This window comes from Thunnus thynnus, chromosome 9 (assembly GCF_963924715.1).
Source record: "Thunnus thynnus chromosome 9, fThuThy2.1, whole genome shotgun sequence".
Taxonomy (NCBI): Eukaryota; Metazoa; Chordata; class Actinopteri; order Scombriformes; family Scombridae; genus Thunnus; species Thunnus thynnus.
The window spans coordinates 16,440,694-16,462,105 of NC_089525.1; the positions used below are offsets into that span (position 1 = coordinate 16,440,694).

At 41.6% G+C, this 21,412-nt stretch overlaps 3 protein-coding genes across 3 annotated transcripts; all 3 read left to right on the plus strand.

Moving 5' to 3' along the window:
* Positions 1-707: 707 nt before the first annotated feature.
* si:ch73-233f7.1 (uncharacterized protein LOC100537710 homolog) lies at positions 708-7,499 on the plus strand. The gene is made up of 4 exons (XM_067599187.1): positions 708-3,478; positions 5,961-6,019; positions 6,178-6,305; positions 6,621-7,499. Exons 1-4 carry the CDS (start codon positions 956-958, stop codon positions 6,923-6,925), a joined length of 3,015 nt encoding a protein of 1,004 aa, XP_067455288.1. The 5' UTR covers positions 708-955; the 3' UTR covers positions 6,926-7,499.
* Positions 7,500-15,104: 7,605 nt separating this feature from the next.
* pcdhb (protocadherin b) lies at positions 15,105-18,571 on the plus strand. Its single transcript, XM_067599189.1, has one exon. The coding sequence runs from the start codon at positions 15,679-15,681 to the stop codon at positions 18,124-18,126; it is 2,448 nt and encodes an 815-aa protein (XP_067455290.1). The 5' UTR covers positions 15,105-15,678; the 3' UTR covers positions 18,127-18,571.
* A 239-nt stretch (positions 18,572-18,810) lies between these two features.
* LOC137189392 (protocadherin alpha-C2-like) lies at positions 18,811-21,270 on the plus strand. Its single transcript, XM_067599190.1, has one exon. The coding sequence runs from the start codon at positions 18,845-18,847 to the stop codon at positions 21,263-21,265; it is 2,421 nt and encodes an 806-aa protein (XP_067455291.1). The 5' UTR covers positions 18,811-18,844; the 3' UTR covers positions 21,266-21,270.
* Positions 21,271-21,412: the final 142 nt, after the last annotated feature.

Below are 21,412 nucleotides of genomic sequence, written 5' to 3' on the forward strand. Positions count from 1 at the left end.
CCGTGTGTGATGATTAATGAATGGGACTGTTTTTGCAATGTGGGCATTCATCTTCAAAGGGCCCTCATTAAAAAGCATTATGGAATCCCAGTAGTCTACTGGCAGTGGCCACTGGCCCGTTTGAGGCAAAGCGAGTGTGCTTAGTTCTGTGTGTTTTTGTTTTCTACATCGCGACAATAGTGGAACCCCGGTAAAGTAGTTTATTCTTTTTTGAAGCTATAATAGAGGTTATAATAAATCAAAGTACACTAATGGTGGCTACCACTGCCATCCTGGGCCTTTAAGGCACTGTGGTCACCAAGACAAATCCATGTCCATCCTTGTCTGTTAAATGCAGCCTAGAAAACGACACCCACAACACAATTTATCCCCTAATCCAAATCTGACTCTGACGTCCGGTGTCAAACTTACGCCTTCTCGTCTCTTTAATAGGTCAGAGGAACAGACACGAGGATGCGAAAGGGTTAAACGTCTACAGTAATTAGAGTCGCACTTCGCGTCGGCGTTCTCCAATACGGAGCTGCGAGAAGCTACGTCCACCCCCTCCATCTCTCTCTCTCTCTCTCTCTCTCTCTCTCTCTCTCTCTCTCTCTCTCTCTCTCTCTCTCTCTTTCTCTCACACACACACACGCGCGCGCGCGCGTCCCCACCAGCTCCTCCGACTGTCTAATACACTGGAAAATCAAAGCGCGAGCCTCCCCCGTTCACACACCACCGGTGTTGCGCGTGGAGCACAACAGAGAGAGAGAGGTGCTTTCACTCTCCTCTCCTCTCCCGTTCCCTCAGCTTAACTATCCGGTAAAGTTACCCATACACATAGATGTTACAAACTTACATCTGAAGACTTTTCATTGAGAAGAGGCTCTGCTTCTGTGTTTACTTTTTAGCTGTACAGCTGAATGTTTTTCTGAGGCGAATGATGTCTGGGTAAGGTGATTTTACGCACGCCGCTGAAATGGATCACAGACTCTCCAGAGGCAGTTGGGTACCAGTGACTGGGCTGGTTATATGCCTGCTTCTATGTGCGTGTGTGGTGGACCTGGTTCTAGCGCAAATTCGGTACTCAATTCCCGAGGAGCTGGAACATGGAGCTTTTGTAGGCAACATCGCCGAAGATCTGGGCTTGGATGTGGCTAAGCTGTCAGCCCGTCGCTTCCGTATAGTCTCCGGTGCAAAGAAGCAGTATTTAGAAGTGAACTTGGAGAATGGCATCCTCTTCGTCAACGAAAAAATAGATAGAGAGGAGCTTTGTGAACGAAGCCCGAGCTGTTTTTTACACTTACAAGTGGTTATTGAAAACCCATTAGAACTGTACAGAGTGGAAGTGGAGATTTTAGATGTAAATGACAACTCGCCCAGTTTCCCATGGAGCGAGTTTAATCTTGACATCACAGAGTCGGCTGCGCCCGGCTCCTGTTTCCCGTTGGAGAGCGCACAGGACCAGGACGTGGGCACCAACTCTCTGCGCTCCTACCAGCTAAGCGCAAACGAGCACTTCGTACTGAATATCCAGACGCGCAACGACGGAAGCAAGTTTGCTGAGCTCGTGCTGGACACCCCACTGGACCGGGAACAGCAGAAAAAGCACGAAATGGTTCTGACCGCCTATGACGGGGGGTCACCGGAACGCTCTGGGACAGCATTGATAACTATTACAGTGTTAGACGCAAACGATAACGTGCCCGTGTTTGATCGTTCAGTTTACCGGGCGAGCCTGGTGGAGAACGCACCGAGGGGGACGCTGGTGCTGAAGCTGAACGCCACAGACCTGGATGAGGGCTCGAATGGGGAGGTGACCTACGCGTTTAGTGGGCACGCACCACTCAAGGTGCGTGAACTGTTCAGCGTGGACCCGTACACGGGTGAAATCAGAGTGAAGGGCGTTGTGGACTATGAGAAAGCCAGTGTATATGAACTGTATGTACAGGCGAAAGACAGGGGACCTTCGGCTGTGGCGGTGCACAGTAAAGTACTGGTAGACATCCTGGATGTGAATGACAACGCGCCCGAAGTCATCCTCACATCAGTGTCCACGCCTGTCCAGGAAGACGCGCCACCGGGCACGGTGATAGCTGTTATCAGTGTCATGGACCGGGACTCGGGAGAGAACGGGAATGTTGACTGCCAAATTCCGAGCAATGTTCCCTTTCAGCTCCACTCATCCTTTAAAAACTATTACACTCTGGTGACAAGCGAGTATTTAGACAGAGAAGCGGTGTCCGAATACAATATCACTCTCACAGCCCGCGACTTGGGCTCTCCTTCGCTCTCCACCAGGAAAACCATCCTCGTTCAAGTGTCTGACATTAATGACAACCCCCCGCGGTTCTCTCAACCTTCATACACAGTTTATGTGACCGAGAATAATGCCCCGGGCGCTTCCATTTGCTCTGTAACTGCATTCGACCCCGATTCTAACCAGAACGCCTATCTGTCTTACTCTATTCTCGAGGGTCAGATTCAGGGTATGCCAGTGTCCACTTATGTCTCCATCAACTCTGACAACGGCAATATCTACGCACTGCGCTCTTTTGATTATGAGCAACTTAGAAACTTTCAGATTCTGGTACAGGCGCAGGATGCCGGTTTCCCTCCTCTCGCCAGTAATGTCACTGTCAACGTCTTTGTTTTGGACCAGAACGACAACGCACCAATTATTGTGTCCCCGCTGCCCAAAAACGGCACCGTGGCCACAGAGGTGGTTCCGCGGTCAGTAGACGCTGGCTATCTGGTAACGAAAATAACAGCATTAGACGCTGACGCAGGGCAAAACTCCCGGCTGTCCTATCAGGTGTTGCAGGCTACAGATCCGGGGCTGTTCAGTGTGGCTCTGTACACGGGAGAAATCAGGACTATTCGCCGGTTAGTGGAAAAAGACGCAACAAGACAAAGACTAGTAATATTAGTCAAGGACAACGGGCAGCCGCCGCTCTCCGCCACCGTGTCCATTGTCCTCACAGTGGTAGACAGCGTGCCCGAGTCGCTGTCAGATTTCGGAGACCTCACACTCAGCCCACAGCCCCCGTCAAACCTCGCTCTCTACTTGATCGTGTCACTGAGCACAATATCTTTAATATTCCTGGTGGCTATTATCGTGCTGGCTGCGGTTAAGTGCTACAAGGACAGAGAAACCATCAGCGGGTACAACCTCCCCCCGTTCGCCTGCTGCTGTTGCGGGGGGTTTCAGCCTGAGCCGCCCCCAGAGGTGTTCAAAAAATCCAACCTCAACCTGCAGATTTCATCCGCGGCTAAAGTGCCCACGAACTGTATGGAGGTGAATGGAAACAGCAGTCTCTCTCAGTCATATTGTTATAAAGTGTGCCTGACCCCCGAATCTGCCAAAAGTGACTTTATGTTTCTGAAGCCGTGCAGCCCAGGTAGCACGCCGAGGAACAATGAGGCGAAGAGCGCAGAAAACTCGTGGAACGCGCAAAGCCGGAGCGCATCTGTGAACAACGGAGCAACTACCCCCAACGAGGTACAGTGAAATCAGTGTATAGTATAAGACGCCAGAGTTCATTTAAATCTGCCTGTATCACTCACCGCCACAACAAGATCCGTGTCAGTTTTCTATCTGATAAGAATCTAGACTGTGACATTCTCTCATGAAGGTCACATCACGCACATCAGCCAGGTTTAAACTCAACTTGAGAGAAAAACTGAGCAAAGCCATTGTTTTATTCTCTCCGTCTCTTATTAATGAGTGTTTTACACATTAATGCCGTCTCCACTGTTTTTATAATCATGGCAATAATTTATCCTAATTGTGCAGTTGATGGTAACGCTCTGCACCCGGGAAATGAAACGAGACGATGTGAGATTACATTTTAATTGACACGTTAATGGAAGAGTAAAGCTCTGTCTTCTAAGGAGCGTATGCCATGTGCATACCGTGTCTTATCATCCGTACAGAATGAAGTGAGATATTAATTACTGTGCGAGAGGAAGAGGAGATTGAAGAAGTTGACTCCTGTATTCAGTCTTGTGGACATTTTCAGCTGCCTTCACGACACAAAAACATTTTAAATGTGGGGGGGATAAAAGCTTCTAATAATAATTCATAAACTTTATTTGAATAGATTGTGACCTGCGAGATTAATGTCTCCATCTTCCAGTGTCATTGCCGTGTACTTTCTATACACTGACACACAAACCTGCTCCCAGCACATCTATCTGAGTTGGAACAAAAAGTCAAGGTTATACGTGATGGACAAGGTGAATGGCAGTTGTTTGAATTCATTTGCCTTGGGTTCAGACAGTTCTTGTGCGACCAGTCGGGTTTTCAACACGCCTTCTTGTTCTCCAACTAGGACAGATAACCTCACTAACTATGCCTCAAGGGCACAGGCACGGCCGAACCATTATACTACACACAATGTGGCGTATTCGCAAGGGGGGAGGGCTGTCCATTATTGATGAAAAATGGCAAATGGTCGGTTTTGGGGAGACAGGGGAGGACATCGAGAGGGGAGGGGGCAAGGAGAAGGGGGGGGGGGGTTGCAAGGACATGGCTGGACTGAGACGTGGGCCGCGTGTAGATCGGCCCCGGCGTTGTCCTCTGAATGCGAGGAGACACAGAGAGAGAGAGGGAGAGAGAGGGAGGGAGATGTGAATTCATATTTGTCGAGCAAGGGTGGGGAAGAGGAGGGGTGGAATAGAAAACGGGGGAAGGAAGGAGATAAGGAGAGAGGGAATTTAAGGAGGCAGGATGTCTAAACCAGTGTTTTCTAATTCCAACAGACGGGGCAGCAGACCGTAAATATACACGCATTGCTCATTGTCGTCTCCCTGTTTTCATCAAAACGCAGAGGGACAAAGACTCACAGCCTTGATGCCAGACTCCACCAGGCAGACTGAGAAATGTCAGCCCGGTCACTGGCACATACACCTCTGGCCACAAGAGGGATTTCGAGGTCACGGGGATTGTTCTGCCAGCAGCTACGCTCCTTCAGGAGAAAGTGTCCTTCCTGTCGTTAATTGGCTCCTCTAATTCACCCGGTGGTGTCCCTCAGCGCACCCACATGAGTCGTCTTGAGGTCGACAGTGACACATTCAGTCTCAAAGACAGATGAAACTATTTGAGCATTACGCAAAGCAAGTACATGGGCCCGCATAAACTGATGAATTGAAGGTGAAAAGAGAGATTATACACACACTCAAGCGTGGACAGGTGCGCGCACGTGTATGCGCGGCTGTGCATATACAGCTGCAAGGAGCTCAAACTTTTCAAGGCTCTCTATGAGACTTTTAATTAAAAACCTTGCTCGAGGAGCATCAGGCAAATATTAATGTAAAATGATGCATAAAATCCACAAAACAATGACGTGTGTAATTTTCTTAATTTTCTCCCTGGCACGGTTTCCCTTTGAAGATTAAAATCATGTTTCGTTTCATCCCGGTGGGGTTCTAATTGGTTTTGTAGCGTAGTTGGCGAGGAGTGTATTTTGAATACCGATTCTAATAATACGCTTACGTCGCATTCTCCTTGTTAACAACTTTACGTGAATTAATAGAGCGTGGAATCCATACTATGAGACTCAGACTCAGAATAAATATCACTCGGGTGCTCTCCTTCACCCCTCCCGCAGCGCCACAGAAGATAAAAGCAAAACTAAGTGACAGGCGAGTCGAAGATGAAGGCAACGCCACCTTAAAAATTATGTTCCGCCAGACCTCCACAGGGCGGCAGCCGCGATCCATCCGGGAAGAATCATGTCTCTATTTCAGGGCAAAGACAATGACAGACTGCTCCTCATGTCAATTATCACTGACCTCTGGTGATTCAAGAGCACAGAATGAACAGTTGTCATTTGCTATCAAAACTAGTTTGAATATAACTTAATTTAAAGGGTGATGTTATTCATAACAGACATGGACGGCGGCATTGTATAAATATGTGCATTTACTGTACTGTCATTTTCAGTAAGTTGCAATGAAAATGTCATGTCCTTTTTCCGCAGCTGAAGCAGCCAAACACAGACTGGACTCTCACAAAGAATCAGAATTCCTCCATTAAAAGGTAACATCTCTGACCTTTGACCTTTTCACTTTTACACTGTGTTTTCTGTCAAAAACATGTTAATATGGATGTATAGATCGCATTTACATACACGAGTATGTTGTAATAACAGTCAGGTGGCTTTCTGTTTTTTTTTGTTTGTTTGTTTGTTTTTGCAGTTACAACTCAATCAACATGGACGGCACCCTCATGCGTAAGGCCATGCATGCAGACCCAGAAAACTATGTCACCTCCATGGGACCTGGACAGTACTGGACCTGGGGTACTCACATGAGAGGCATGAAAGGTAAGAGGGCAATCCTATTGAACTGCAAACCGCTTTCATCATGACTACACACATTTCACATTTACACCGCATACCTAAATGCTTTTATGTAATCATGTTCTGTTTCCCTTTGTTGTTCCATTTATAAGTTTGTTTACCTCATCTCGTTTTTGTATTTTCACTGCTGACCTCTTCCTTTTTTGCACGTCATTGTTTATTGTCTCTAATGCCGGGCACTGAACCTTGTTTTACATAAGAGCTATGCAAATGAAAGTAGCACTAGAAAGTCAATATTGTATAATGGCTTCCTCTCTCCTCACCTATCTCACACTACAGACTATAAGATGTCTCCCTCAACCAGTGGAGTCCCCTCTCGTCCCTGGACTCCTCGGTGCACACCTCCTCCCCAACAGCAGCAGCCATCGATCCCACCCCACCCTCACCCACATCCGCCGCCTGACTATCACCATAACGTGTACATCCCTGGGACACCATCAGGCTTCTGCACCCTGAGGCCCGCTGTACAGCGGAGTGAGCTGGACGTCCACAACTCCTTCTCCACCTTCGGCAAGAAGCGGCGCCTTCAGATGTCTCCCCAGGGAGAGGCTGCAATTATAAATAATGACCTGTACAATGACTGATTTTTCAATGACTGTCTGAATGGATGATTAGAGTGATGGATGGACTCATATGAAAAACAGAAGAAGAAACCATTCAGTACATAAATTAATGAACAAATGCGAGAGGATACAGAGGACGAGCAGTTCAAGAGAAATGATGAATGAACAATTAATTTCAGCAAAAGTGCTGATGGGAAATGAAGTTGGATGGCTATTTATGTAAAATGCCACTGCAACATGGTCAATGTATGCGTCTGCCTATTATTATTATTATTATTATTATTATTATTATTGCTACTCTTATTATTTTTTAGACAATCAAACTGGAGCTGCAGTTGTTACATCCAAAATGTATTAAAAAGCATAAGTGGACAATAATTTTGCACATCTGTATGAATTTATATTTTTAAGTTTTATGAAAAGAAAATGTTTTTTTGTATGTGTGTTTGCTAACAGAGCTTGTGTGAATATGACAAACATTATGATAATGTATATGCAAGCTGCAACATGACGCAGACTACTGTAAAGACAGGGAATTGTCCCTACACACGTACTGTATACATTTATGAAAATAAAGTATTTTTTCCATATGGTCTTTCTTATGTCTCTAAAAAATGCATGTGTGGTCTGCTCTAACTCATAAAACTCACGGCCCTAACCCGACCCACGCGCACTGACACACGCACCCACTCATACACAGACTCGGTCGATCTACATGCGTAAAGCATTTAGATGTAACTTTCCTAGATCTATGTTTAATTAGCTTGAGTCAATTATTTTGGGGTGAAAAAGTTCCAGAGCTACTCTTACAAGGGCGGAAAGCTTTTCGCCTTGGTAAGCTGTTTTCCACGGTGAGGAATAAACACAGTAAAATGCTAACATATGGTAATTGGAGTGCTTGCATTTCCATTTGCCCGCAGAGAATAGTGGGGTTCATTAACTGAACAAACAGAACCTCCTCTCTCGAAATATCACTTTAATTAAGACCACGAACACGAATACAAGCGTCAGGGGAGGGGGTGCTCAGCTGCAAATGCCACACCTGGATGTGAGCTAAGGGGGCTGTGGCTTCTCTCTATGTGCCCTTTTACATCTTACTTCTCAGGGAATTAGTTCCTGCCATCAACAGATGAGAGCTGGCCACTGGCCAGAAATGAGCAGGGTAATTAGGTCGTCGTATGGCTCAGATTGAAAATAATTCTGTTAATAAAGAAACGGTGTCCGCAGAGAGCATGGAGAGGAGCAGGCTAACCTTCTCTGCGGTAAGGTGATCCACAGGGACGGCTGAAGGGGCAGCCGTATTTAGGTCAGCTTGGCTTACTTTCAGATGAGTGAGGGATGGTGCTCTGTTCCTACAATAGAGGTGTTGGATTTTCTTACTCTGTCACGCAACTTTTAAGTAAAAAAAAAGTTATTTAAGACCATTAAATAAAACATATTTAGAAACATTAAATTCCTGTATATGTCTACACCTGGAGATCAAAACAAAAACACAAATGTCAGTTTCTTGTACACTCAGCGGTTGTAGTGAAATTATTGTGCAGAAAATGGAGAAATTATAAACGTTAAAGGTATAAAATCTTCCAGTATCTTCTGTTTCAGCAACACAACTCTCAACACAGGGCATCTCGTGTCACTTCACAGCCTTTAACCTTGCTGGTCATTCGGAGTGGGAGCTGTCCATTGCCATGGTGCTGAAATTGTTCTGACCAGTGGTTCTTTTATGGCCACCTGCAGTTTCTTCAGTCATCCACCAGAGGGCACATCTAATGCCATTCTATGAGGACTAGTGTATGTTGGACTTCAGGTTTTGGAGGGACCTCTCATTCTCCTCGCACGCACACACACAATAAATAAAGTATTTTCCTAGGGTAGAGGTACCGTTTAATTTACGGCCAGGAGTGAAGAAGTATTCAAATCCTTTTCCGAAGTAAAAGTAGCGATGTAACAATGTAAAAATAGCAGTAAAGAGTAAAGGTCTTACACTGAAAAAGTTATTTAAGTAGATATAAAAGTATAAACAGCAAAATGCACTTAAAGTATTAACAATAAAAGTTTTCATTATACTGGAAAAATGTCCCCTGTGAGTGTAAGACTATGTATTATATTATTATGTGCTATATTATTGGATTACTGATGCATTGATGTGCAAAAAGCATTTTAATGTTCTAATGCTGCTCGAGGTAGAGCTCAATTTAATTGCTTTATATTCTGTGGGGTACTATCTTTATTTTTTCAAATTTAATTTTTCCTTGTTTTTGTTGTTTCATAAATGCTTTTACTGTCTGCTTTTATGTTTACCACTTTGTGCTGCATTTTATGCATGAATTGTGCTATATAAATTAAGTGTATTATCATTATTATTATTATCATTATTACTTTAATCTATAATAATCCCTCATGTGTTTTGTATGTAACATCTCAAATCTGCAAAGAAACCAGCCACTGTAGCGGTCAAATAATTGTAGTGGAGTAAAAAAGTACAATATTTTACTCTGTAATAGTTGAGTAGAAGTATACAGTAGCCATTTACATCACAGCATGAGAAATTATAGATAAATATGGTTAGAGTTGATAACCGGCCTGGCAACAGATTTATCCAGCAGAGGGCATCATTGAGTAAGAGTCACTGCACAACAGACAGCCAGGTTGAAAGTCTTAGACCCCAGACCCACACTCCCTGAGTTTACAATGACGTAAACCAAAACAACGTCAGATAATAAAGGGAGACTGGCTTAATGTATTTGTGGGAAGGAAAATCAAACAAACAAGAGAGTTCTCTTCTCTCCTTTTTCTTTTATGAGACAGACACCCATAAAGCAAAATGCAATAGCAGAGCATTAGTAGTATTGACCGTTAATCATCAAATCAAGACTCTGCTTCTAAACTCCCTTTAATATTAAAATAGAACAAACACATCTAAATTAATATGACACATTTACTGCACATCTTGCACATGCATATTCAGATAACATGTGCGAATCACTGCCCTATTCTTGGTATGGGATGGTATGGTGTGTGTGTGTGTGTGTGTGTGTGTGTGTGTGTGAGTGAGTGAGTGAGTGAGTGAGTGAGTGAGAGTGAGAGAGAGAGAGAGAGAGAGAGAAGGCAAAGAGAAGTTAAGAGAAAACAAAACACGGAGACTCGATGAAATGGAGGGTGATGAGCTGTGACTCATCACTCACTGCCATTTCCATAATAACCTGCTGAACATTTAGTACATTTAGATGTAAACCATTTTCCCCAGGTATGTATCTAAGCTACAGGTGCTGTACTAAATGTTTGTGTGAGTGTTCTGACCTTATAACATTGTAAAAACAACACAGCTGTTTAATTGGTGTGATTGTTGCAGGTGCTGTTAATGTAACTAATGACTTCAGCTGAGCCACTACAGTCAAACCTGGTGCGTTATTGCCACCAAGTGACGCTGGAAGGTAACTACAACTCTGGATTTACAACTCTATGGATACAACTCTGAGTGTTCTTGAAGAGTTTTATTGTTTTATTGGTGATCAGTTAGATCTTGGTGATTTTATTAACTGCTCTCAACCCACAGTGTCCTCCCATGGACGTTTCCTGCTGTATTTTTGGTACATTGAAAACTACAAAATTGTGCCTTGTTTGTAGTAAACTGAGAATAGTGTGATTGCTGGAAGTTTTTAATCATATATTCTCTTATCAGTTGAATTTGACTAAAATCATGATAAGGGGAAAATGTCATTGCAGTCATTTACATATATCACAGCTGGAAATTTGCAGGTCCTATTTTGATCAAGTAATCTGAAATGTACTGGAACATATAGCAGTGAATCACAGTCATGTACAAAGGACATCCTTGGAGATGGCTCCCTATTTGCCAACAGTTGTGCAGTCTGGTTGACAAATGCTACATGTGGAAAACAAAGGGTTAATTTCTGAGAGGTTCAGTTTTGTTATTTGTTTACAAGTGTGAGAAGTTCAGTTTTGTCATTTGTTTACAATTGTGAGAAGTTCAGTTTTGTTATTTGTTTACAAGTGTATGTCACTGCCAATGATTGATTATGATTCTCTGTTTTCAAAGAGAAAGGCTGATTGTGGAGACTTTGGACTAACTCTTGTCTATTAAGAATATGTTTTTATATTTTATGTTGACAAATACTGATTGTACTTTCCTGACTGTGCTAATTACATAGAAATAATCAAACTTAATTTCCAAGTTCTGCTCTATAATGCAAGTGAATGTTGCCAAGACGTGTGTGCTGTATATGAAAATAGTTGTTAATTTGATTTACTTTAATTTGACATAATGTGAGTGTTGGATGCATCAAACTGCACACATAACTTACATTTTCTGACTTTAGAAACATAAAGCACAATCAAAACAAAGGTTTGTCTTGCTGCAACATATCCTGACTTATGAATTGGCATTATTGATTAATATTAATAATATTAATTAATTAATACAAATCAAGTTAAACTCAGATGAAGCATGTTGAATTTGGTGAAGAATCACTATACTGAAAACATTTTAGGAACATGACATTGCAGATGATCAATTATTATCTATTACTTGGGTTATAGTACTTTTTTTCTTGCTGTATTGATAGTTTCTGAAGGTCAATGCATTCCAGCTTTCACATAAGTATGGCTTGTCCAATGTAGTTAAAAGTGACAGTATTCAGGATTACCACTTCAGTGTATATGCATTTGCTTGTTAAATGTAATTGTACAAAAAAAAAAAAAAAAAGGTGAGTCAAAACATGCAAAAAAACCCCAAAATAGTCTTTTGTGCAAATAGGTCCTGATAAGCAATTTAAAGGTGAATACAAATTCTTCAGACCAAGTGATAAAGTAGTCACCTCTGATCTTTATGATCTTTGGGCCCTGAACATGTCGAAACAGTTGAGTAAACCTTACCAATAGATATAAGCCTGTGTTCTGGCTCATAATGTAACAAACAAGAAGGCTCAGGAGTCAGTCACAGGGAAAAACATGTCTGGCTGATGGAGAGTTTTAATATGTTACAGAGACAAAAACAACAAACACAAGCCAGTTAGACCAGACTAGTAACACTGTTAGTCATGGTAAAAACAAGAATAAAACACTTATACAAAACATAACAAGCAGCAGGGAAATTCTCTTCAACTTGGCTGTGTAGAGATGAGACAATTTACCACAGCTGTGTTGAACAACTCATTAACTGAAAGAGAAAGTCCATGTTATAAGGTGCACAAATGATATAGCAAAACCTCCAGGCCACAGTCACTAGCTCATGTAGGAGAAGAGTTGTTATATTCACTTCTTACACCAGTAGTAAAGTACTGGTTAAAATTCTGAACAGTTTTGACCTCACAGGTCTTCATTTGGGCAGAAATAGTAAAAACAGACAGTTTACACCTGGTGCTCTAAACAGACAATACACCACAAAAAACTAATCTAAATTAATTTGTATCAAACAGTATACATTTTTTAAAATTGTTGTGTTGTATGTTGTATTGTAATGTTTCCATTTTACTCCATTACATTTCAGAGGAAAATATTGTGCTTTTTACTTCACCATTTATTTGAAAGCTGTAGTTACCAGTTACTTACTCAACTTATGAAAGCAGATTTAGATCTTATATACAAAATATACTGTATGATGCATACAGATTAAACTGTCAAACAGCATTAAAAATTAATTCATCAATAGTAAACCAATGTTATAATATACTGTACATAATATATAAATATTAAACTTAGAAGTACAATCTGCACACAAGCCTTTTCACCCTGACTCTAGAGTGTACATGCTGGTCCACATCTGAAGGCAGGCTACGGTTATTGACTTTTGACTTTTACATTTTCAGGCTACAACATGGTGTGAAAGTTGATATGTCATCTTCAGTTATTGTCAGTATTGTTTTAAAGGGTGCTGAAATATGTTCTCTACTCTCTGTGTAACAATGACTATAATGACAAAACTGCAACCACACCAAAGTTATTACATTAGATGTACAAAGCATTCTCATTTCTGAACTTGCTGACATACAATGTTACTTGCAATGCTGAGACAGCTTACAGGGGCATGGACTAGGATTGCTCTGTCATGAACAACATGCACAATACAATTCTTTTAGGCTGTCAGAAATACTGATAACTTCAGACAGCACATGGCTCATATAACATGAAGCCATGAATGATGGTAACTAATTTGAGTAGTATCTACAGGGTTTGGTACCTGATAAACTCACTCATCACAGTACATCTAGCTACAATCCCTGAGTGGAAAACTGCAAGTTGTGTCAAGGCTCAAGAGTAACACTGTATTTTGAAATTGATTTATGCTTATACTGAATTTCATTTGCATTGCAGATACATGGGAGTTTTCACTGGGACTCACAGTGATGTAGAGAATTCAGCTAAGTGCACTGGCTAAAGCTATAGGTTTGATTTGTTTGAGTAGTATGTAGCGCTGCAGACTTTTGAGCTTCAGTATGATTTGTTCATTTGTTGTTGATTAATTCAATATGAAGTGCAATACCAGGCTGTCAGAGTGGCTAACTCATATTAACTGTCATAATTAGGCTGAGCTGATACTCACAATGATCTGCCTGGCCTAAATTTAGCTCCTGATGAACACGTCATATTCTGTGGGGAAAAAAACAGTCTTTGCACTATATTTCAGATCAGTTATTCAATTTGTTTTGTGACAACTTTCTTTGTTTTTTGTGTTTTGGAGCCTGTGTTGGCTTTAGCTAGATTAAAAGCAACAACTGGCCAGTAGCCATTAGCCAACTTTTAATTTCCTTTGGCTCCTCTGTTTCATATAAATGGTGAACATTTGGCAGCAGAGAAAAACCCAAGAAAGAAGAACACAAAGCGTTAAATCTTGACCTAAGATGCATATATCTGCCTTCCTGTTATCACAAAACAACACCTGAAGCGATTCAGGTAAATGCAAGTACAAAAAGCTAGTAAAAAACATCACACCAGGATTGGAATCATCTAATGTATTTTTTAAAAATTATTTTTATTAATCAAATTTCAATTTAATTATTTAGATTTTTAAAAACTGTGATTACACAAGGGCATCCGGATGGTTTCATTTAAAAATAATGACAAAACAATCACTTTGTCTATCACTACATGGATCAAAAACTCACTTTCATTATTATTAACATCTCTCAGTAGGATCTGTCTCAACGAGAACATGTGAACACTACTCAGAAAGACACTACTGGCTGGATTGAAATAGGTGATGAGTGGGTCCTGTGTTTGAGAAAAAAACAAACAAACAAACAAACAAACAAACAAAACCAAAACTTATGAGTAGGCACTTCTACATTTCTAGTGTTAAGTCATCTTGTAAAAAAAATCAAAAAGAGACAAGTTAAATGGTACCACACTAAAAATGCCCCAAATACCTTTTCCACCTTGAGTTCTATCTTTCTTTAATAAGGTTTCAGCAGGGTTCACCAAGTTCACATCTAAGACTTTTTAATACCACACAGACTACAATTAAATACCTGTTTCACTATCATAATGGCCAAAGTGTGATGGAAAACCAGTAGGGACTCAGTATGGCCTAGAATTATTTATTATTATATCACATTTTTTCAGTACTTCACAGCTTTATATAAACTAATGCCACCTGGACTCAGACAAGCAGCAGAAAATGGATGGACGGATTAACCGATGATGCTTTTACTAACATTGATACCTGCCCATTATTAGTGAATGAGCTTCTGAGCTACAGTAGCCAGCAGTAGTGACAGTGTTTGCCACAGGTCAGAAAAAAATAATGACGCAGCTTCCTGCAGCAAAATGCACTGTTGAAACAATCCTTCTTTTATTATATAGATGCATAACATCTGCTGACAGCCTGCAATCACATACAAAATCCACTTAAAAGCTAACATTACTGCCTACAGCAAGTAAGAGATAATACTTAAGACTTTTGTCAATTACATTTAAGACTTTTTAACAATTTCTAGGCATAAATTTTGAGGATACAATGCTTTTTAAGACTTTTCAAGACCTGTAGATACCTTGTTAAAAACATCAGCTACTGCTGTGTGAAGTCATGTTTCTGACAAATATACAGACCTATTTACAGTTATTGGCTGACTGGAACAATGTTGACCCAACCTACTGTGTGTGTGTGTATATATATATATATATATATATATATATATATATATATATATATATATATATATATATGTATCCTTATATTTTAATTAATATTGCAAACAAAGGTGTTTTTTCTTAGTTTTCCAATACTTTGGATTGCTGTCTGGGTTTTTGTGACACTGATTTAATCAATATTCACCAAGACACAAACAAATATGGTTAACTTAAATGTAAAAAAAACCCCAAAAAACAAACTTTAATGTAAAATACATTGTGACTGGGAAGCACTTGGCATTTTGGCTTACAGTAATCAGTTTTAAAATCAATATGTTCTTGAGGGAAATTTGAAAAGGGAGGCCCTTCCACAAAAAAAATTAAAAATACATGAATAAATCCTGCTACATGTCACTGTTCTGTGAAAGCACATTTTGGTCAGTTCTTGCACAACAAAGCTGCTTATATAACATTTACTGCACTATGTACAGTCTCTGTCACATGGTGTCACTGTTGACCTGTAAAGCATAATGCATCTCATTCCTGGAAGTCATGACACACCCATTTTAAAGGGTGTAGGACACATCTTTGTGGAAGATGTGCTTTTTATTTTTAAATTAACAACAGGACCTTAGGACATGAGCAAAGTATTTTTGTCAAAGCTTTAAAATCAACAAGAACAACACATGCTTCCAGAATCTGCTGTATTTTTTCCCGCAGACGAAAGGATGATTTTTTGGACCACTGTCTTTGTCTTGTGTGCAGTATGGCCAACTGCTTTGTCTGTGACACGATACTCCATAGCCGAGGAGATGGAAAGGGGCTCTGTTGTGGCTAATCTCGCTGCGGATTTGGGACTTGAGCTTGGAGGTTTGGCACAACGGGAGGTAAAACTTGATATTTTCCACAACAAAAAATATCTAGATGTAAATAAAAAGACAGGGGAGTTGTATATCGTGGAAAAAATGGACAGGGAATATCTTTGTCCAGCGAAACCCACGTCCTGTTTTTTAAAGCTTGATGTTATCATAGAAAGCCCCTTACGTATCTTCAACATTGAGCTCGGAATAACGGACATAAATGATAACGCTCCGCATTTTCGACGCGACAGAGTAGAGCTAGATGTTTCAGAATCGGCAACACCGGGAGAGAGATTCTCCCTGCCTAATGCTGTGGATCCAGATGTTGGCCTAAATACAATTAAAACATACAAACTCAGTGTCAGTGAACATTTCACCATTGAAATTCAGACGGGCAGTGACGGAACTCAATATGTTGATTTGGTGTTGACCAAGTCTTTAGACAGAGAGGAGAAGGCTGTTCATAATTTAATCCTGACTGCTGTGGACGGCGGAGTCCCTGTGCGCTCCGGCACTGCCAATATTATTGTTAGAGTACAGGATACAAACGACAACCCTCCTCGGTTTGACAAGCAGACTTACACAATTAACATGACTGAAAATTCCCCAATCGGAGCCACAGTGATGAAGCTCAACGCTACAGATCTTGACGAGGGTCTGAATTCAGAGATAGTGTACTCATTCACCCTTTACACGTCAGAAAAAACACAAGATGTATTTGCGTTGAACCCCAACACAGGAGAGATAACTGTGAAGGGAACGATTGACTATGAGGATATGAAATTTTATGAGATGCACATTGAGGCAAGGGATAAAGGGGCATATCCCTTACTGGGCCAATGTAAAGTAGTCGTCCACGTGACGGATATGAATGACAATTATCCAGAAATCACCATACAGTCTGTTAAAAATACAGTGGATGAGAACATCCCAGTAGGAAGTGTCATAGCTTTGATAGGCATAAGTGACAGAGACACTGGTGACAATGGAAAAGTAAGCTTATCCATATATCAGCCCATGCCCTTTATTCTTAACAAGTCATCAGACAGGCCTATGCTTTACAAGCTCATAGTGTCAGAAGCCTTAGATCGTGAATCAAAACCTGAATATGACATCACACTGATTGTGACAGATGCAGGAGCGCCGCCATTATCTGATAACGAAACAATAACTCTGCATCTGCTGGATGTTAATGACAATGTTCCACAGTTCCCTCAGTCATTTTATACTATACGTGTAATGGAGAATAACGCACCTGGGGCCCTGCTCAGTTCGCTTACTGCGTTTGACCCTGACCTCCATGAAAACCAGTATCTAGTTTATTTCATCCTAGAGAAGGAGATAGCCAACACCTCTATGTCCATGCTGTTCTCCATCAACCCAGAGAATGGTAATCTTTACGCACTAAAAACTTTTGACTATGAGATCGAGAAGGAGTTTCTTTTCCACATCGAGGCCAGAGACTCTGGTTCTCCACCACTCAGCAGCAACGTGACCGTCCACATCATTATTGTGGACCAGAACGACAACGCTCCAGTCATTGTCTCTCCGTGGCGCGCACACGGCTCAATGGTGGAGGAAAAGATCCCCAGATCCACCGATAAAGGCTCCCTGGTTGCTAAGGTGATAGCCTTGGATACAGACTCGGTGCACAACTCTCGGATTACCTACCAGTTTCTACAGGTGACTGACGCCACCTTGTTCAGTCTGGACCAGTACAACGGAGAGATCCGGACTATGAGGATGTTCAGTTACAGAGATCCGCGTCACCAGCGACTGGTTGTTATTGCCAAGGACAACGGGGATCCTGCTCTCTCTGCTACAGTCACCATCAAGCTGTCCACAGTGGAGACTGCTGTTAAGGCCTACTCTGACATGACTGAGGTGCCTCTAGAATATGACATCTTCTCAGACCTAAACCTGTATTTGGTCATCGGTCTGGGCTCGGTGTCATTTCTCCTGCTGATCACCATATTGGTCACCATCGTGCTCAAGTGTCAGAAACCCAAGCCCAGCAAAGCAGCTCCTCCCTGCAGGAACAGTGTGATCAGTGAGAGGAACTCGACCATCGCAGACTCCACTCTGGTCTCCAACGATGCCTACTGGTACAGTCTGTTTCTAGCAGAGACCAGGAAAGGAAAGCTGGTGGTCAGACAGCCTGTGCCAAAGGGCTCCAGATACATCGTGTCCAGTATACCAAGGAGCACAGGAATGTCAGAGACTAGTGACTCAGCAGCTTCCACTCTGCAGGTAAATAAATTAAAATTCAATTAACTGCATCATTTGTGTTTCACCCCATGAAAATCCACCAAATTAACCGTTATTTACACGTGCCCTCCTGAAAATGACAAAATAGAAGAAAAATGAAACATGCTCTGGTATTGATAATATTCATAAGAGGATAATTCTGTGAATATAATGATGATCCTAATTTAAAATTCAAACAAAGTCTTACTACAGAAGTCGATGCAAAGTACAACTAAAACGTTGTTTTTATTTTATTTTATCGAATTCGACATTGATATAACTTTCATGCAAGCCTATGATGATGGTTTCGACGTTTAATAAAATAGTTAGGTGAACTGATAAACTGCGCTTCTTTAAGCAATATCTGCAGAGGTATATAGTCTTATAACTTATTTTCAGTTGTAGGCTATTTGATATTGTCTTAACTTGATATATCTTAACTGTGAGTTTTTCGGATATGCAAAGAGTGGCGCTATTTACTCGAAAAAAGACCGGGCCATGAACGCCATGATGATCGTCAGTGGGGTAAAGACAAAAAAAAAAAAAAAAGCCGGACAGCTCCGTGGTGCTGAAAGTCGCACCAACGACAAACGGCAATATTTCGCTCCTATTTCACGCAAATTATCGATGGGATTCAAGACACACGAGTATGTTTTGATCGAGGTCTTGAGAGCAACTATCCACATCGGCGGAAACATGCAATATATCGGCTAAGGTACATCGAACAGTGAAAATTCACAAAGCAATGGGGTCCTTCGTAACAATGCAGACTTGCAAAAGGTACGTGCTGCTCATTGTTGTTTTTAATTTCGTTCCTCACATATCGAGTTCCGTTACTCATTATTCCATACCGGAGGAAATGAAAGAAGGATCAATTGTGGCAAATCTTGCTACCGATCTCAGCTTGGATGTTAAAACATTGAATCAGAGGAAGATGCGTCTTGACATCATCGCAAACAAGAAATATCTGGATGTGAACAAAGAGACTGGTGAGCTGTACATTGTTGAGAAGATTGATAGGGAGTACCTTTGCCCTACAAAGTCGTCCACGTCTTGCTATCTGAAACTGGAGGCAATACTAGAAAATCCACTACGAATCTTTAATATAGAAGTGGAAATTTTGGACATGAACGACAACGCCCCACAATTTCGAAGAGACGCCATACATTTAGATATATCTGAATCAACGCCAAAAGGAGAGAGATTCTCTCTCAGCAATGCTGTTGATCCTGATGTTGGGAGTAATTCTGTCAAAACGTACCATCTGAGTGAAAGCGAACATTTTAATATTGAAGTTCAGACTGGGAGAGATGGTTCGAAGTTTGCCGAGTTAATCTTAACAAAGAGTTTAGATCGGGAGCAGCAGTCTGTTCATGATTTAATCCTCACGGCTGTAGATGGAGGCACACCTGCTCGTTCTGGCACTGTCAGCATTATTGTTCATGTTTTGGACACAAATGACAACGCTCCTACATTTGAGAAAGTAAGTTACAATATAAAAATAATGGAAAATTCTCCAATTGGAAGCCTTGTTATTCATCTAAATGCAACAGACTTAGATGAGGGCTCAAATTCTGATATAACATATTCATACAGTTTATATACGTCAGAGAAAACGCAAGAAACATTTAATCTGAATCCCTCCACTGGTGAGATTACTGTAAAAGGAATGCTAAATTATGAAGATTTCAAGATTTATGATATGGAAGTTATAGCAACCGACAAAGGAGCCAATAGTTTATCAGGACAATGTACATTAAAAATTGTAGTTGAAGACATGAATGACAACCACCCAGAAATATCTGTTAAATCATTTCAGAGTCCAGTCAGTGAAAACATAGAATTAGACACAGTGATAGCAGTAGTTAGTGTTAATGATAAGGACTCAGGGGACAACGGAGTGGTTGATCTTCATATTCCAGATAATATGCCTTTCAAACTGAGGGAATCCTCTGATAACTATTATGAGTTAGTGGTCTCAGAGCCTTTAGACCGTGAGAAGGTCCCAGAATACGACATCACTTTCACTGTTACAGACAGAGGTTCTCCTCCTTTATCTGACAATGAAACTATGACTTTAGAGCTGCTGGATGTTAATGACAATGTTCCACAGTTCCCTCAGTCATTTTATACTATACGTGTAATGGAGAATAACGCACCTGGGGCCCTGCTCAGTTCACTCACTGCGTTTGACCCTGACCTCCATGAAAACCAGTATCTAGTTTATTTCATCCTAGAGAAGGAGATAGCCAACACCTCCATGTCCATGCTGTTCTCCATCAATCCAGAGAACGGTAATCTTTACGCACTAAAAACTTTTGACTATGAGATTGAGAAGGAGTTTCTTTTCCATATCGAGGCCAGAGACTCTGGCTCTCCTCCACTCAGCAGCAACGTGACCGTCCACATCATTATTGTGGACCAGAACGACAACGCTCCAATCATTGTCTCTCCGTGGCGTGCGCACGGCTCAGTGGTGGAGGAAAAGATCCCCAGATCCACTGATAAAGGCTCTCTGGTTGCCAAAGTGATAGCCTTGGACACCGACTCGGTGCACAACTCTCGGATTACCTACCAGTTTCTACAGGTGACTGACGCCACCTTGTTCAGTCTGGACCAATACAATGGAGAGATCCGGACTATGAGGATGTTCAGTTACAGAGATCCGCGACACCAGAGACTGGTTGTTATTGCCAAGGACAACGGGGATCCTGCTCTCTCTGCTACAGTCACCATCAAGCTGTCCACAGTGGAGACTGCTGTTAAGGCCTACTCTGACATGACTGAGGTGCCTCTAGAATATGACATCTTCTCAGACCTAAACCTGTATTTGGTCATCGGTCTGGGCTCGGTGTCATTTCTCCTGCTGATCACCATATTGGTCACCATCGTGCTCAAGTGTCAGAAACCCAAGCCCAGCAAAGCAGCTCCTCCCTGCAGGAACAGTGTGATCAGTGAGAGGAACTCCACCATTGCAGACTCCACTCTGGTCTCCAACGATGCCTACTGGTACAGTCTGTTTCTAGCAGAGACCAGGAAAGGAAAGCTGGTGGTCAGACAGCCTGTGCCAAAGGGCTCCAGATATATCGTGTCCAGTATACCAAGGAGCACAGGAATGTCAGAGACTAGCGACTCAGCAGCTTCTACTCTGCAGGTAGGCGTCTAATCTACAGATTTCCTTTTATATTTAGCATTTATCAATTTCAGTGACATAATGTTTTGTATTAAATTATGAGAATACACAGCTTCATCAGCCAGGCTCATAAAGAACATCTATAGGCTAGATGCAATTGTTCTTTTCAGCAATACCTGC

Bases quoted from the DNA above. Each gene is read 5' to 3' on its own strand.
- si:ch73-233f7.1 (XM_067599187.1), top strand. From the start codon at position 956: ATGGATCACAGACTCTCCAGAGGCAGTTGGGTACCAGTGACTGGGCTG. The intron at 6,020-6,177 runs GTAACATCTCTG...TTGTTTTTGCAG, and splicing joins CAGAATTCCTCCATTAAAAG to TTACAACTCAATCAACATGG. The intron at 6,306-6,620 runs GTAAGAGGGCAA...CTCACACTACAG, and splicing joins TCACATGAGAGGCATGAAAG to ACTATAAGATGTCTCCCTCA.
- pcdhb (XM_067599189.1), top strand. From the start codon at position 15,679: ATGCTTCCAGAATCTGCTGTATTTTTTCCCGCAGACGAAAGGATGATT.
- LOC137189392 (XM_067599190.1), top strand. From the start codon at position 18,845: ATGGGGTCCTTCGTAACAATGCAGACTTGCAAAAGGTACGTGCTGCTC.